Source organism: Miniopterus natalensis, chromosome 11, assembly GCF_054644295.1.
Source record: "Miniopterus natalensis isolate mMinNat1 chromosome 11, mMinNat1.hap1, whole genome shotgun sequence".
Classification (NCBI taxonomy): Eukaryota; Metazoa; Chordata; class Mammalia; order Chiroptera; family Miniopteridae; genus Miniopterus; species Miniopterus natalensis.
The window spans coordinates 74012779-74029946 of NC_142091.1; the positions used below are offsets into that span (position 1 = coordinate 74012779).

The window sequence follows — 17168 nt, forward strand, 5'->3', positions numbered from 1 at the left end:
TCTTTGGTTCACTTCTGTTCTGTTCCTAGCAGGTAATGAGATCAAGGGCTGGGGAGGGGGCGGGAGGGTCGTCTTCAGGCTTCCATCCGCCACAGGACATTGGCATCACCTCTGAGGGTACGCACACAGTTACGAAAACGAACACAGCACATTTTTGGCAGCCCTCCTTTGCGGCATTTCTTGCATTCTGAAATATCCCGGGAACCTAAAAACGGGAAACCGTCGGCTTCCGTCAGAATCCTAGGATTTAATCTCTTGAGCCTTGTGGTTGGTTTTTCTGAGCCTGGACCTGGTCCCTTACTTTTGAGGCTCATGAACACTGGAAGGGCTCCTCTCCAGGCTTGAAGCCAAAGCGCCCTGCCGCTGACCCAGAGACTACAGGGCCCAGGACCTGCGGCTGGGAAGGAGCAGAGATACATCCTAGGAGCTGGGATGCGGGGCTGCGCTCCAGCCCGCACACGCCCTGCTGCTGCGCGCCCGGAACCTTTGTACGCGGGCTTTCCGGAACCCGGAACTCTTGGGTGTTGCACGACGGCTGGCCAGAGCCGGTTGCCAGGGCGACGCCCGCGAAGATGGCTGCGGCTGCTGCGTTGGATTCCGACAGCTGCAAAGCCGAGAGGTGAAAGCAGGGGCGCTCTCGGCCTCCTTTCCTGCAGACGTGAAGAGGGTGCCCTGGTTCCCTGGATGGGGGCTTCTGCGGTTCTTGAGCAGCGCTGGCTTTCCTTGAAGGGCTCTTAGAGATCAAATAGGGAAACTGAGGCCCAGACGGGTGTGTGTGTTGCGGTCACTGCGTCAGTGGTGGAGCCTGGGCTTGGACTCAGACGTCCTGTACCCCCAGTTCGGGGCTCCCCACATCTCCCTCACGGTTTTGTTCCCCTCCCTTGGTGCTCACTCCCCAACTCCTTCCCTCCTCTCCCAGCAACGAAGCCAGTTCCAAATGGCTGGACGCACACTACGACCCCGTGGCCAACATCCACACCTTTTCCGCCTGCCTGGGTGAGTCAGAGACCTGGAATCCCGGGTTCTGGGGAGATGGAGGAGTCAGATAACGGTTCTGTAGTGAAGCCTCTGGGGTGCTGAGACCCTGACTTATGGCCCTTTTGTGTTTTCCAGCGCTGGCAGATTTGCATGGGGACGGGGAGTACAAGGTAAGGTGTCACCCCAGCAGAAAGATAATGCCAGAACTGAAGGGAAAATGCCAGAATTAAGATTTCCTGGAGGCTCCAGAGAAGCTCAGCATACACTGGAATTCATGAGTACTCTGAAGAAGCACATTTAGTGTTAAATTTTATCTTTATGTGGAAGGTGAAGAGATCCCATAGGTTTCATAATTCAGATTGCAGAGAGTAAAGCTGAACAGTTGCTGCTGGGGATTTGACTAAGACAAAGCCTCTTAATTTTGTTAACTTGACATAATTCTTTGCTAGAAGGGCAGGCACATCCCTTGGTTGGATGTGAGGTGTTAGAATCTGGAGGGGAAGTAGAAGGAAATTGAAGTAACTTTTATGTTTATCAAAAGGGCATAGATTTTAAGATTAGCCGTGAGCTGATCATTGTTGAAGCTGGATGATGGGTATTTGGGGGTTCATTATAGGAGTCTACTTTTGTGTATGACTGAAAATTTTCCATAATAAAAGGTTTAAATTTAAATTAAATTATTATTTTAAATTAAAATATGAAGATAAATAAAATGTAAACAAAGAAATAAATAACTTTAAAGGCACAGGTTAGCCCTGGCCAGTTAGAGCATCAGCCTGTGGACCAAAAGATCTCTGGTTCAATTCCCAGTCAAGGTCACACACCTTGGTTGTAGGTTCCCTGTACCCAGTCGGGGCATGTGTGGGAGGCAGTCAATCCACGTGTCTCTCTCACACCCATGTTTCTCTCTCTCTCTCTGCCCTCTTCCTCCCTCCCTCCCTCCCTCCCTCCCTCCCTCCCTCTATAGAAATCAATGGAAAAAATATTCACGGGTGAGGATTTGAAATATGTATAAACGGACAGGTTCTTTGTTTTTATTTATTTAGTCCCTATCTGAGGACTTTTTTTTATTTTTTATTTTTAAGAGAGAGGGAAAGGAAGAGAGAGAGAAACACCATGTAAGAGAGAATCATCGATTGGTTGCCTCCCATACATGCCTGGACTAAGGATCAAACCTGCAACCTAGGTATGTGCCCTGACCAGGAATCGAATCCGTGACTTTTCAGTGTATGGGATGACACTCCAAGCAACTGAGCCACATCTGCCAGGGCTAGGCACAGTTAATTTTTTTTTTAAGATTGAAAAATATATTGGGCTAAAGAAAGGAAGTTAACATATATTGAGTATCCATTTCTGGACTAGCCCCTCTTCAAGGTATTCTCAATACATAGATAGTATTGATCCCCATTTTCATTAATGTGAAAATGGATTCAGAAAGGCTAAGTTTACTGTTTGTAGAAAGTGGCAGACCTGGGTCTGTCATATTCCAAGTTATGTATTGGTTCCTTACATAGCTCAACCTTTGCCATGGGCAGTGAACCCACAATGGGCGTATTAGGTGAGCAGCTAAAGGATAGCCCTGGAATCATACCGTACATGGAAAGTAGAGTAGGATTTGTTGCCTTTTGCCCCCAAATTCCTAACTAAAGCATTCAGCAATTCAGCGAACATACAGTGAACCCCTACAGTGTGTCAGGCATTGTGGAGACACTAAACTCAGAAATGAATCAGTACACAGTTGGGAGAAGATTGAGACACTGTCCTTAATTTATCTGTGATATTAACTGAACACTAGTGTGTACTTGGCATTGGGTTTACAGCAGTAAAGGGTAGAGAAATCCAATCCACTATCATGAAATGTTAAATGCTTTGATGTGATAACTTTTTTAGTGGCTAGTTTGTTTACTGTTGGTTCCCAACATCTAGCCCAGTGCCTGGCACAAATTAGGTACTTGATAGATGTTTGTGGGGTAAATGAATGGGTGCTAAAATAGAGTAAATGGAAAGCATTATAGGAGCACCAGTGAGAGAATAAAGAAACCTATCTGGAGGCACCAGGAGGCAGTTACATGTGAAATAGGTGTTGAAGGATGAATGAAGGCACAGAAGAGAGGAAGAGGAAGGCAATCCAGTATCACAAGCAGAGGCACAGAGGCACACTTGGAAAGAGTACATTTGGAGTTAGAAGTTGAGGCCAGTATAAAATAGTAGTTGAGGCCCCTGGCTTTGGATTCAGACAGACCTAGGTTCCAGTTCCAGCTCCACCACTTACTAGCTGTGGGACTTTCATCTAACATCCCTAAGTAACAGCTTCCTCATTTGTGAAAAGGGGCTAATAGTACCTACATCATAGGCTGTTGAAAGGACTAAATGAACCTCCGGGCACACTCCTGGTACACTGCGCATGCTCAGAATCCAGCCGTCGTGTGGCAGCCTGCATTCTGGCTGGAGCATAGCATGGGTGGGGAGGTGACGGAAAGCAAGTTGGGAAGCAGGTCAGAGGGGCCTTGAAGGCCTCAGTCTGGAGAGTGAGCAGCTGCAGTGACTTGCAGGATGGGTTGGAGGGTGAAACACAGAGACTGACCCTGGCCCTTGGCTCAGTTGGTTGGAGTGTCGTCCTGCACACCAGAAAGTTGTGGGTTTGATTCCCAGTCAGAGCGCATACCTAGGTCGCAGGTTCAATGCCTTGTCGGGGTGCATGCGGGGGTCAGCGATCAGTGTTTCTCTCTCATGTAAGTGTTTCTCTCTCTCTCCCCCTCTTTCTCTCCCTTCCTCTCTCTAAACATATCCTTAGGTGAAGATTAAAAACATACACACAAATAAACAACAGAAACTGAAGATCTTGGCCACTTTCACAGAGCATAGTCTACTCTGCATGCTCGCTACTGCTTCCTTAGTTCTGTTCCCATTTGGAAATCAGCCTTGGAAGCCCAGATAGGAGTTCCCAGTGCCCCCTAACCTCTGCCACTGTCCCGGTGTCTAGACAGTGGCAGGCACGGAGCAGGCCCTGAAATGTTTACTGAATGAATAATGAAAACTCCAGCTGCCACCTACTCCTCACTCACACTTGCCAGGTTCTGTAATTCATTTTCTCACTTGATTTTCACTGCAAGTGTCATGAAATTGATATTCCCATTTTGCTGGTGGGAAAACAGGCTCAGGAAGTTTCATCAACTTTCCCAAGGTCACAGAGCTTGCAGGCCTCATTGCAAAGCATTCATTGTTGTGTGGGAGTGAATGAACATGCACCAGCAAAAAGACTGAGCCCAGGAAGAGGGTCAGTGGCAAGGTCTTTAGACTCTGAGCCTGGAGTAAGCCTGCCTTTCTCTACAGCTGGTGGTGGGGGACCTTGGCCCAGGTGGGCAGCAGCCCCGCCTGAAGGTGCTCAAAGGACCCAGAATAATGACCGAAAGCCCACTGCCTGCGCTACCAGCCGCTGCTGCCACCTTCCTCATGGATCAGCACGAGCCCCGAACACCGGCTCTGGCACTTGCTTCAGGCCCCTGTGTGTATGTTTATAAGAATCTAAGACCCTACTTCAAGTTCAGCCTGCCCCAGTTGCCTTCAAACCCCCTGGAACAAGATCTTTGGAACCAAGCCAAGGAGGTAAGTGATGTGGGGTATGGGAACAAGAAGGCAAAGTGGCAGCCACTGAGTCATCCTCCTCTGCCTGGCTCTGGAGCTCACAGGCTTTACCTTCTCGTACTGTCACAGGACCGGATCGACCCCTTGACCCTAAAGGAGATGCTGGAGGGCATCCGGTGAGAGCCCACCTCCACTTCAAATGCACCCCACCCCTCCTTCCTCCTTCCCAACTCTCATCCCAGAGCTCTTGGTCTGACCTCGGGGCCCTGTTCCTCAACTAAACCTGCCATGGTTGCCCCTTTCCTTGCAGGGAAAAGGCAGAGGTGCCTTTGTCTGTACAGTCGCTCAGGTAAGCGCCAGGGCTCCGGAAGCTCCAGGGGAAGGGAGTGGCTGAGGAGTGGCCTGTGGAGGACAGGCAGGCCCAGGGCATGCAGCTGCCGATTCTCTGTCCAGGTTTCTGCAGCTGGAGCTGAGTGAAATGGAGGCATTTGTGAACCAGCATAAGTCCAAGCCCATCAAACGCCAGGTAACACCCCTTCTCTTTTTATTTCCCCATAAAAAATATGGATAATTTTTTTAAAACCATGTAACATCAGTGGCAAATTCTATAACAAAACCTGACTAGTTTCACTTTGCAGTTTCCCTTCCACCTCATGCCACTCAGATATGACCACAAAGCTGCAGGGCCTTCTAGTTTTTAATTAACAGGGACAGCTTTGAGTTGATCTATAGTTATATAACTTTATAGAACTTTCATTGTCTTAAGGGTAAAGGTAATATAGTCTCATTAGAGAAAATTTGGAAAATAGGGAGGAGTATAAAGAAGAAATAGAAATGACTACAGTCTCACTACCCAGAGGTACTCACTCTTACTGTTTGGTACATTTCTTTCATAAATATGCTTTTATATCCTGTTTCCCTTGGCACGTAGCATGACATGTTAAGCATTAGTCTTTCAGAACTACATTTTTAGTGGCCACTTGATCATTTCATTGATTGTTCATTATCTTGTTTAGGGCTTATGTAACTACCGTATTCCCACGCAGGCCATCGGGCAAGGAATGCTCCCTCTTATTCTCTTCATAGCCTTTTTGTTAGTTGTACATATGTGTGTGTGTGTGTGTGTGTGTGTGTGTGTGTGTGTGTGTGTGTGTGTGTGTATATATATATTGATTTCAGAGAGAGGAAGGGAGAGGGAGAGAGAGAGAGAAACATCAATGATGAGAGAGTCGTCATTGATCGGCTGCCTCCTGCATGCCCCTGACTGGGGATCGAACCTGCAACCCTGGCATGTGCCCTGACCGGGAATCGAACCTCGATCTCCTGGATCCCAGGTTGATGCTCAGCCGCTGAGCCACGCCCAGCTGGGCATTAGTTATACTTTTAATGGCTTCATTGGTGAACCTATTCACTGATGAACTCTAGTGGTCCCTGACCTAGGGACTGACCCTTAGTCCAGGAACAGTCTCCCAGAGCTGCTCTCTGCATTTTAGAAAGCCTCGTGAGAGCCATCCACTTTCTGTAGAGGTCACTTGAGCTAAACACATTGACCAACACAGTCCTCAGCTTTTGGATAGTCTTAGACCAATTCTGTGAGAAACAGATTCTCCCCTGCTGATCAGCAGCTCAGATCCACAGTTGTCAATATCTTTGAATATTTCTAAAATCAGGAAGTTAATTAATTGTTGCTCAAAAGATGCAGTTTGGGGTAGGGGGACTATCTTTCCAAATGTGTGTCATGGTTACATGATCAGGAACCACTAAGTTCCACCTTTCTGTAACCTTTCTCCTTCCACTTGGCATGAGAATGATTCCTCTTTGTTAATCTTAAAGATAATCACACAATGAGCAGCTTTACCCAAAGAAACATTTTAGTCCTGCTAAAATATTTCCATAGGAGAAATTCCTAAACAAGGGATCATTCCCTTCTCTTTCATTTTCTCTCCAATCACAAAAGGAACATGTGCCCACTGTAGAAATTACAATGAAGCACAATGAAGAATTTCAACATCGCTGTGATCTTGTTGCCCAGAGATAACCAGTGTTCATATTTAAGGGGTTAGCCTTTCAGCATGTTTTTCTATTCATGTATTTTTTAAAGTGGGATTATACTAATGTAACTTTTCACCTATTTTTTCTCTCTTAATACATTAGAAGTATTCTCCCTGTCATTGAATCTTCTTTTAAAATGTGATTTTTTAAAATGACTGCATGGTTTAGGATCATATGGATAGTTCATAATTGACTTAGACAATTCACTTTTGTTAGAAAGTTAGGTTTGTTGCAATAAACACCTTTGTACAGAAATCTTTTGCATCTCTGATACTCTTCCTCCTGTGGTATCCTGGGGGCACCTGGGAGGAATAGTGTATGGAGATCCTGGGGTGACCCTGGAGTCCTTCTGCAGACAGTCATCACCACTATGACCACCTTAAAGAAGAACCTGGCTGATGAAGATGCTGTGTCCTGCTTGGTGCTGGGCACTGAGAACAAGGAGCTCCTGGTGCTGGACCCGGAGGCCTTCACCATTTTGGCCAAGGTCAGTGTGGGGCCTGACACTGGGCACACCTGAGGCCCAGGCTGCTCCCCCACATCTCCTGCACCCAGTTCTTGGTAATATATGCTCATTGTAGAAAAATTATAAAATATAGATAAGCATAAAGAAAAAGTATATATCCCAAGATCCCACCACCCACAGATATCTACTATTAAAGTTTCATCATATGTCTTTCCTAACATTTTTATATTTAGACAAGATATATACTATATATGTTTTTTACAAAAACAGCCTTGTGGTACAAGATCATGTAACTTACTCTTTTCATGTAGCAGTAGCTCATCAGTGCCTTTCCACATCTATATAAAACCACATCCACCTTTTCAAAGGCCACACAGTATCCATTTTATAGATGTGCCATCATTTATTTACCCTGTCACCTATTTAGGTTTCAGTTGTTTTCCGTTTTCACCATTATTAACACCGCTGCAGTAGGCTTTCTGGATTGAACGTCTTTGCGTGCTTGTTTAAATGCTTCAGTAGGATGCATTCCTAGAAGTGCATAGTTTAGTCCAAGGCTTGTGCTACATATTGCTGAGTTTCCCTCCAGAAAAACTACGAGTTTAAACTGACCAGCTGGGTATAGTGAGGAAGTTGGGACTTCAAACAAGGAACTGACTTGGAGTAGTAGGTTCCTTCAAGGTAGGGAAGGACTGGGGCTCCAGAGAAATCTGGGTATTCAAGCCTCTTCTTTGCAGATGAGCCTCCCCAGTGTCCCTGCCTTCCTGGAGGTTTCTGGCCAGTTCGATGTTGAGTTCCGGCTTGCCGCTGCCTGCCGAAATGGGAGCATCTATATCCTGAGAAGGTAGCCACGTGGTCTCTGGGGCCGGAAGGAACATCTCAGATACCTGGTGGTTTGGGGGGTTTGCAAGATGAGTGGGGATTTGGGGCTGGAATGTGGGAATGGAAAGAGCTGAGAAGTTTACACAGGAGGCTGAGCCCAGGAGCGCAGAGGGTATCTGGAGGCTTGTGTGATGGGGGCTGGCAAAGTGAGATACCAGGCTGGGTAGCTGTAACGCATCAGCAATGCAATCTGAAGTTGGAAGAAATAAAAATAATTTCTCATATCTGTTATATTGCTTTATAGGTATGTGACACTTCCCAGGACAGTAGTTTGATATTCCTTCACCATTCATTTTTTAATTCAGAAATGTTTTTGAGCATTGTATATAAGCACTGTATAAGGAAAGTACTGATGAACAAAATAAACATAGTTCCTGCCCTCATGGGAAGGCAGATATTAAAGTCAACAAACCAAGATAATATTGCAAATTGGATGCATGCAGTGGAGGGAAAACACAGGCTCAGTAGGAAAAAGTAATGGAGTCAGGGCAATCACTAAACGCCTGTCTGTGGAAATGACTGGAAGGTGAAGAAGGGGCCAGTTGTTCACAAAGTACAGAAAGAGTGTTGTAGGCAGAGGGAACTTAAGCAGACTCAAGGTGGGAAAGACACTGGCATGTGCTGCTCGAGCAGGGTGGGCAAGGAGGGTGGACAGAAGTGATGTGGAGACCAGGCTGACTCATGCAGGACCCATTAGGATGTGGTCAAGATTTTGGATTTTATCTGAAGTCCAGTAGAAAGCTGCTATGAGATTTTAATCAGAAGAATGACGGGATCCTTTTGCATGTTTAAAAGATTACTCTGCTGGGTGGAGGGTAGATTGGCAGGAGGCCTAGAGACCAGTGGAGGTTCTCGGCTGGGACATGATGTTGGCCTAGACTTGGTGATGAAGAAAAGTGGGCCATAGCCTGTGGTTGGTAGGCAGGAACTACCCTACTTTCTGGGTAAGAGAAACTAAGATTCAGAGGCCAGGACACGGGAACAGTGCACTTACACAGAGCAACTCCGTGCTTTTCTGATAAATTACTAATCGCCTAAGTCCGCTAGCCCTTCGTCTAGCTTCACTCACTGTAAAGTCAACTGCCAGGGTATCATACAGATCACTGCAGTACAGGCGGAGAGAGATCAGGAAGGAGAACACACTTCATATTATTCAAGGTCTCACAGCTACCAGGTGGTGCAGGTGGAAGTAATACCATGATCATCTGCCTTGGGGCCGGGACGATCTGTGGGGCTTAGAAAGAGGAGGGTCAGCCAGGGAGGGAGAGAGGGTTTCTCTGGGCTGGGAGAATCTGTCTTTACTCCACAGAGACTCCAAGTGCCCCAAGTACTGCATCGAGCTGAGCGCCCAGCCTGTGGGGCTTGTCCGGGTACACAAGGTCCTGGTGGTGGGCAGCACCCAAGACAGCCTGCATGGCTTCACCCACAAGGTGTGGCCTCCGGGCAAGCACCCCACCCCACCCCTCCACGCATGTCTCCCAGGTCCCCCTTAGCAGGGAAGCCCTTCTCGTGTCACCTTTCCAGCAATTCCAGCCACCCACTCTTTCTGTTCTAACCCCTGAGCCCCCTGCAGACATTTGGCTGCTCCCTCCCAGGGTAAGAAGCTGTGGACTGTGCAGATGCCCGCTGCCATCCTGACCATGAGCCTGCTGGAGCAGCACTCCAGGAGCCTGCAGGCTGTCATGGCGGGGCTGGCCAATGGAGAGGTCCGCATTTACCATGACAAGACCCTGCTCAACATCATCCGCGCCCCTGTGAGCCCTGACTCCTTACCCCACCCCCCTCTCTAGGGCTGCTTAGCTCCCTCCTTATTCCACTCCATCCGCAGTCCTCGGCTCTTAATGCATTTCAAAAACATTTGTTCAAAAACATTTGCTGAGCACCTCATATGTACAACTCATTGTATGGGGGATAAAACAATGACTAAATCCTTGCCTTCGGGGAGCTTAATATCCAGGTGGCAGCCAGCCAGGACACAGTTAATTCAAATACAAGACAGAAGCCAAGTGCTGAAAAAGCAGAGCAGGCTGAGTATTGGGTGGTAGATAAATGGGGATGGAACTCACGGGACACTTCACAGAGCAAGGGACAATTCAACTGGCCTCAATGCAGTTTGCCAAGTGGCTCAGTGGAGGAACAATATCCCAGACAGGGAACAGCATGGACAAAGGCTGAGAGGCACGAGTATTCTTGATTAGGGAACCCAGGTAGTTTGATGAGTTTGGACCAGAGATTTTTAAACACTAAGTTGTGAGTCATTAAATCAATTTAATGGGTCACAACCAGCAACATAAAAAAATTCAGTGTATATTACGTGTGAAACTTACGTATGTGTGTGTACAGAGTGTCCTATGTCAAAATAGAAAATATGAGGGCAGGTGTGTCCGTTGGGAGAGGTAAAGAGTGGAGAACTGACAGAAGAAGCAGGTTGGAGTCACATGTAGAAGGGGGACAGGGAGGACAAGAGCCATGGAAGGTTTTATAGAAGAGAATTGACATGACCATGTTTGGTTTTGAAAGGCAGCAGAGGCAGCCATGAAGGACAGGGTAGGAGAAAGATGGGCTGACCCCCAAAAGGCCAGAGCTGCTTCAGAGGCAGCACAACTCACAACTCACATCTGGGGTCCCCCAACCTTATCCCTCCATCCCCAGTCTTGCTCTCTCCAAGATACTTTCCCAGATAAACTCAAGTGTCTCCACCATAGGACGCAGTGACCAGCCTTTGCTTTGGCCGTTACGGGCGGGAAGATAACACCCTCATCATGACTACGCGAGGTGAGGGGCGTCAGACCTGGCAAGGGTTTTCAAATTGGAAGTGAAGGGGACAGGCCAAATCCTGGGAAGAAGAGCAGGTGGAGGTGAGGCACGGGAGGACCTAGGTGTGGAAAGCAAGGCTGGCAGACACTGGGGACAGCTCATCGTGACCTTGGGGCCAGGCCCTGGGTTGGATTGTGTCTCCGGTTCACCCAGTATCCCCAGTGCCTGCCACACCACCGGAACATCACGCTAGTCAACAGATAACTGTGAAATGCATAAATTAACTATGGTAGGAGGTTATTTAGACAGACTTCATTCCTCCCTGACACTCAGAGTCAAGGCAGCGAGACCAACATGTACAGAAATGGGTCTATATGAGGCAGACTGTTGAGGGAAGAAAGACTGAGATCAGGGTGACTGGGGAGGACAGACCTTTTCTGTTTCCACTTCCCAGGTGGTGGCCTGATTATCAAGATCCTGAAGCGAACAGCAGTGTTTGTGGAGGGAGGAGGCGACCTGGGCCCCCCACCAGCCCATGCCGCAAAACTCAGTGTGCCCCGAAAGACCCGGCTTTATGTGGATCAGACTCTGCGAGAGCGGGAGGCTGGCACTGGTGAGACTCGGGCTGGGCTCTGCCTCTTCCTCGCTGCTCTGAAGCAGCCAGAGTTGGGTGAATGCTGCCTGGGGCCTGAGCAGTGGGAGGAGGCCTGGGAGAGCTGCGTGGGCTTTGTGCCTCTGGCAGTCCAGGGACAGCCTAAGAGGTACATCCTGCCTACAAATAACTGTACCCAGGAGGAAGGTGCTGTGGGTGAGGGCAGGAGCCCTTGGAATTCAGGGGGAGTGGTCGTGTCTAGGTGCAGTTCTCGTGAAAGAAGCCGAATATGACTGAGGTTCTTCCTTTCCTGTCAGTTTTTCCTGCCATTTATTCATTCGAAACCTATGATTATGCCCGCCTTGCACCAGGTGACTTGAATTAACTCCTACCCAAGGAGCTCAGGCTACCTGCTAACAAGGAAGCGGGGAGTGGCCAGCATCCAGGGTCAGAGGCTGGGCTGGTGGCCCTCGGCCCTCCCTTGGCCCACGTTCCCAGCCTCTGTAGACCCTGCGCACTGTGCCTTCCCCTTGTACTCTCCCCTCCTCACTTCCAGCAGCAGCCCTTTGTGTCTCCCCTCAGCCATGCATCGGACCTTCCAGACTGACCTCTACCTGCTGCGCCTCCGGGCTGCCCGCGCCTACGTGCAGGCCCTCGAGTCCAGCCTGAGCCCTGTATCTGCTACAGCCCGGGAGCCACTCAAACTACACGCTGTGGTGAGCACCCAGGTGTGGGGGGAAGTCAGCAGCCTCAGGGCCAGAGTGGCAGAGGTCAGAGGTGGGTGGGAACCCTTCAGCCCCAGAGCCGATTCCAAGCCAACTAGGTTCTGTTCCTCTCACCCACTGCACCCTCTCACCTTCCCACAGGCTCTGTGAGAGTGCGCTCACCTTCTCTCCTGCTGCGCCTCCTCCCCCAGCTGGCTGCACAGGGACAGGCTCTGTAGCCCCTCATCCTGTGCTGTGCCTCAGACAAGCCCCAGACTTGGGGCCGGGCACACAAGTCTTCACCTTGGGATGTTTCTTCCCAGGAGCCTGGAGGGACCCTTCCCACTATGGCTCAGGGAAGAAAGCTGTTCGTGTCAGTAACTGTGGCTGCCCAAGGTGTCAGGACTGCAGGGTACAGGGAAGGGGCCCTCCTGAGGTTTGCACAGGCACCAGGAGGAGGAGCCCACACACCCAGACACAAGCGGCCTCGAGTTCATCAGGGCTCCAGCCAGGTCTCAGTGGGTCCCCGAGGTGTGCCCTCTGTCCCAACTGGGTTTCTGATTTCTCTTTCCCGAAAGAAAGTGGAGAGAGAGGAATAAGCTACAGAGCAGCTGAGGGTAAGAGGGAGGAAACTGAAATTGACGTGGATACCACAGGTTGAGAGGGGAGGTGGGCCTGGCCCTGGGAAGAGGGGCAGCGGCAGTGGTGGGGACACAGGTGGAAGTTGGGGCCTGTGTCCCGAGGCCAGCTCTTCCTCTGACCAACTTGCCCAGTGGCCTCTATCAAGCCTCTTCCCCTCCCCGGCCTTTGCTGATCCCTGTACCCACTGGCGCCAACCTTCTGGGCCTTTTGAGGGGTACATGGACAGTGAGAACAGTTGGAGGGGGACTTGACATTGACGAGGAAGCAGGCAGGCAGGGCCAGAGCACTTTGTATTCCACGCCCAAGGCCATTTGGTCCTAAGGGCTTTCTCTACCCAGTCCACCTTCCACAGGTTCAAGGCTTGGGCCCCACCTTTAAGCTCACACTTCACCTGCAGAACACCTCGACAGCCCGGCCCATCCTGGGACTGCTGGTCTGCTTCCTGTACAACGAGGCACTCTATGCTCTGCCCCGGGCCTTCTTCAAGGTGCTTGACCTACCTCCGTGAGACATGGAGTGAGAAGGTGGGGTTGGGCCTGATGAAATGCCCACAGTGCCTCCACTAGGTGAGGTGAGGCCTGGCAGGTGGCTGCAGCCACAGGTCAGGCTAGGGCACAGCAGGCGCCTCTGGGGGAGCACCCAGGACCCCTCAGCTGCCTCATTCCAGCCTGCATGAGGTCTCAGAGCCACTCAGCAAGTGCTGGGAGAACAGCTGAGCCAGGTCCCTCTGTGTCTCTCCCAGAAGCGTGTTGATGCTGGTGGGGGGGGTGGTCCCAGAGCCCACCCTGCTTCACAGCCTCTCCTGCAGCAGCTGTGGGAGCCTGTCTCTGCTTCCAGGACAGTCTTCCACAGAGTGAAGGCCTGGTTTTCCCCGGGCATGAGGGCTGATTTCCTAACCTCTTTGTCCTGGAACTTAGGTCCCCTTGTTGGTGCCAGGGCTCAGCTACCCCCTGGAGACCTTTGTGGAGAGTCTCAGTGACAAGGGCATCTCAGACATTATCAAGGTAGGTTGTCATTGGCACTGCCTGGGGAGGGCAGTGGGAGAGCGTGTGGACAAGGCCCCCAGGTCGCTGCCTGCCGGGTGGCGGGGTATCTGCGCAGTAGAGGCCTCTCAGCCTCCCCATCCCTTTTGACAGAACCCTTATGGCCTGTCATTGGGGCCAGTGCAGACCAGGCCAGGCTTGGCCTTTGCAGGGAGCAGGGGCTAAATGGGGCATAATCCCACTGCTATGGGCACCTTTTGCACAGGTGCTGGTGCTTCGAGAAGGCCAGAGCGCACCCCTGCTGAGTGCCCACATCAACATGCCTGTGAGCGAGGGGCTGGCAGCTGCCTGACCCCTGGGCTGTTGTTAAAGTCCCTGTGGAATCAGGACCAGAAGATCCAGCCCCTTCCACTGAGCTGGGCAGTTAGTGGCCCAGGCCACTCCCTGTGCAGCAGGATGCTGGACGACAGCTTCCCTCTCCTTGCCTAAGCTCCCTTTTCTCACCACCCTGACTGCTGGATGACCTTTAGCAGCAGGTCAATGTACCCAGGAGGTTCAGCTCCGTTCTTCTCATGAAGATGCAGGCACTGGCTCACTGGGCTACTCCATCCTCTGCACTTTCCTCCAGAAACCACATCAGGTCCCAAGGAAGAGCTCTGAAGTGGTCAAGGTGAGATGAGGGGCCCAGGCCCAGCCATGTCCTTTGCCACTCCCCTGAGGCACATCACTCATTGCTGCTGGTCCACGCTGGAGTTGGCTGGGGCCTGGCCTGGGACAATCAGAGGATTTTCTTGGATGAGACTGAGCCCCCAGTTGCTCCCTGGGGTTCCAGAGGCTTGGCTACTGCCAGTTCAGCTTGCAAGAAAAACACATGCTCTGATCTCCCCTCATGAACTGAGCAGGGGCCCTTCTTTCTATTCAGGGGGCCCAGACAATAGTTGCCTCCCTGTAGGGGGCTTTTCTGAAATCTTGGGCTCAGTCAACGTCTCAGGCCTGCGACACTCCATGCAGAGGGCCAAGGGTGCCCATGCAGGGACCTGGTGGCCCCCACCCCAACCAGGGTCCTGAAGAGCACACAGCCACTGCTCCTGACTAGAACAAGCACCCAGGATAGGAAGGCTCAGCTAGACAGAGCAGAGAGGGCGTTGGAGGGTACAGCAGGGGCATTTCTGGGGCCCTGGGAGGTGGCACAGGAGGCAGAAGCCCAGAGCTGCCAATCAAGATGCTCTTCTACGCCCTGGAGCCCAGAGCAGTCCTATGAGTGAAAAGTTCACCTGGCAGTGATTAGATGGAAAGTATGAACCAGAGGCCTGAGTGAGGCAGAAGATAGAACAAAGGCACATGTTTAGCCCTCAAGGGCCAGAGACCCACAATGTGGCCCTCGGTGCCTCGGAGCCCTGGGCAGTCTGCCTGGCCACCTCACAGCTACTGGGAGGCCACTTATGAGCCAGGAGCCCTGTTCCCGGAGGACCTACCTCTTCCCCTCTGTGACCAGGAACAGCCCAGTGTATGGTGACAGCTCAGGCTTGTGGGAAGTAACCCAATCCCCGGGGACCTCAGTTTCCCCTTGTGTAAAATGAGACAGTTTGACCGGATTCAGCTCTAAGATCCTGTGAGCTTGGCAGCCCCTCTAATGGAATGAGTCAGCTCCAGACAAGGGGTACAGAAATAACTGCCTCTGTGCCCAAGACACAGTGAGGGACTGGGGTGACAGCCCACAGCCACTTCCCCAGGAATGCATTCTGGGGCCAGGTTAAGAGAAGCAAGGGGTCTAGACCAAACAAGAGCTCCCACTCCTCTGTAGGTCCAGCCACTCGCAGATCTAGACCAAGTGGGTGAGGACAGTGAAGGGTTTCTGGGTCAAACCAACTGGGGCACAGGCGGAACCAGCAGGAGGTTTAACCTGGAAATGGACAGATGGGTAGAGGGGGTGTCACTGTCAGTCAGAGAGACTTCAACTTAACCTGAAGAGCTTTCTGAGAGAGCTTGTCCAAGAAGGAAGGGCCTGCCCTAGAAGGCATAGCCCCATCACTGGCGCTGTGTCACTGGGGCTGGGTTGTCACTGCTCAAGTGGGTATGCTGAGCCAGATGACCTCACAGTCCCTTTCACCGCAGTCAAGTGATGATCTGTGTGAACTTGGAACAGAAATATCTGCTCTGGGTTCTCTGCATAGCTGTTCACAGTAAAAGCAGAGAAACTGCTCCATGCACAGCAACTAACATGAATGTATCGGAGGAATAGCATGTACTGTGACTAAAACACGCGACTGTGCTGGTGTGGTGTACATGGAGCAACATACAGCAGGAAACTGCGCGGTACGCAGGCCCTCACTAGTTAGGACTCCAGGAAACTGCGTATGTTAAGGATGAGGAGTTGGTGTCTTTAAAAAAAATATTTATCTAAAAACATGTACCTACTTAGTACTATGGAATTAGTTCATATGAAGACAAGAGCCTCTTCCCATCCCCGAGTGCTGCTCCCCTGCTGGCCACTTTCAATGATCTTAGCTGTTTATTTCTGTGATATGCTTACACTAGTCTCGCTTGATTTGTCAATCTCAGACACTATCTGGTGGCTCTCTGTCATAACAGATGAGGCTTTGGCTCTCCTGTGACAGCACCCCATCCCCTCCTTCTCTCCAGTTTTAAGTAAATTGATACTCAGTTTGGATTACATTGTATATTACTATGTGAAAGTTAATTACTTCGAGCCAAGAACTGGGCTATCAGTAAACTACTTTTGGGGTACTTTTTAATTTTTCATGGGATTAATAATTACCCTGTTTTTTTTCATTTGCTTAGTTTTCTGTGTATACCAGGTGCTAATTCTTCCCCCACCGGGTCTGACAGTCCTTTTTTCTGGACACTTGCCTCCATCTGCTGCTGCAGGGAGGACTGGGCATGCTCTAGAGCTGCTGCAGGGCAAGTCTCCCGGGCTCCCTTTGCTGGTCCTGGGCCAGCGCCCGATTTCTGGGCCCCTCCTCCATCACTCTGTACCCCTCATCTGGTGAAGCATATCTGCAGGTACCTTCTTTAAAAAGTCACTAAAGTTAGCATTTTTAAGGCACTGTTTGTACAAAATTTTCTTTATTCAATTCATACATGTATGTGATAGTCTGGATCATAAAACTTGAAGTTGAAAATTATTTTCATGCAAGAAGATCATTTTGAAGCAGTGCTCCCGTGTATTTTACCTTCGGTAATGCTCCTGAGAAGTCCCGTGACCTGTGTGCCCTGACCTCTTTCTCCGAGGCCCTGAAACGTCAGGACCCACCTCAGCGTGTCATTATCCGCTGTGCTGAGGGTGGAGACGCACCTCCTTCCGTGCCGGAACATTTTCCCCATTTTCCCTGTTCTCACTGGAATTCTGATTCAGCCCAGCATCTGATAAATCCGGAGAGAACAGGATCGATCCTCTGATTTTCTTCTCTCTTCTCTCATATTGTCTTTTTGTTCTATTTTTTGAGAGTTTTATCTTCTAGTTCTTCTCTGAAATCGTTTTAAAATGCTATTATTTTAATTCTCAG

The 17168-nt window shown here is 50.2% G+C and overlaps 1 protein-coding gene across 1 annotated transcript; it reads left to right on the plus strand.

The window, feature by feature from the left end:
- The first annotated feature begins 572 nt into the window (after nt 1–572).
- Nucleotides 573–17127, plus strand: BBS1 (Bardet-Biedl syndrome 1). The gene is made up of 17 exons (XM_016208358.2): nt 573–619; nt 920–996; nt 1114–1148; nt 4312–4584; nt 4693–4739; nt 4874–4912; nt 5017–5089; nt 6971–7102; nt 7819–7925; nt 9273–9393; nt 9559–9717; nt 10669–10738; nt 11175–11333; nt 11895–12028; nt 13011–13145; nt 13576–13662; nt 13907–17127. The coding sequence occupies exons 1-17, from the start codon at nt 573–575 to the stop codon at nt 13991–13993; spliced, it is 1782 nt and encodes a 593-aa protein (XP_016063844.2). The 3' UTR covers nt 13994–17127.
- Nucleotides 17128–17168: the final 41 nt, after the last annotated feature.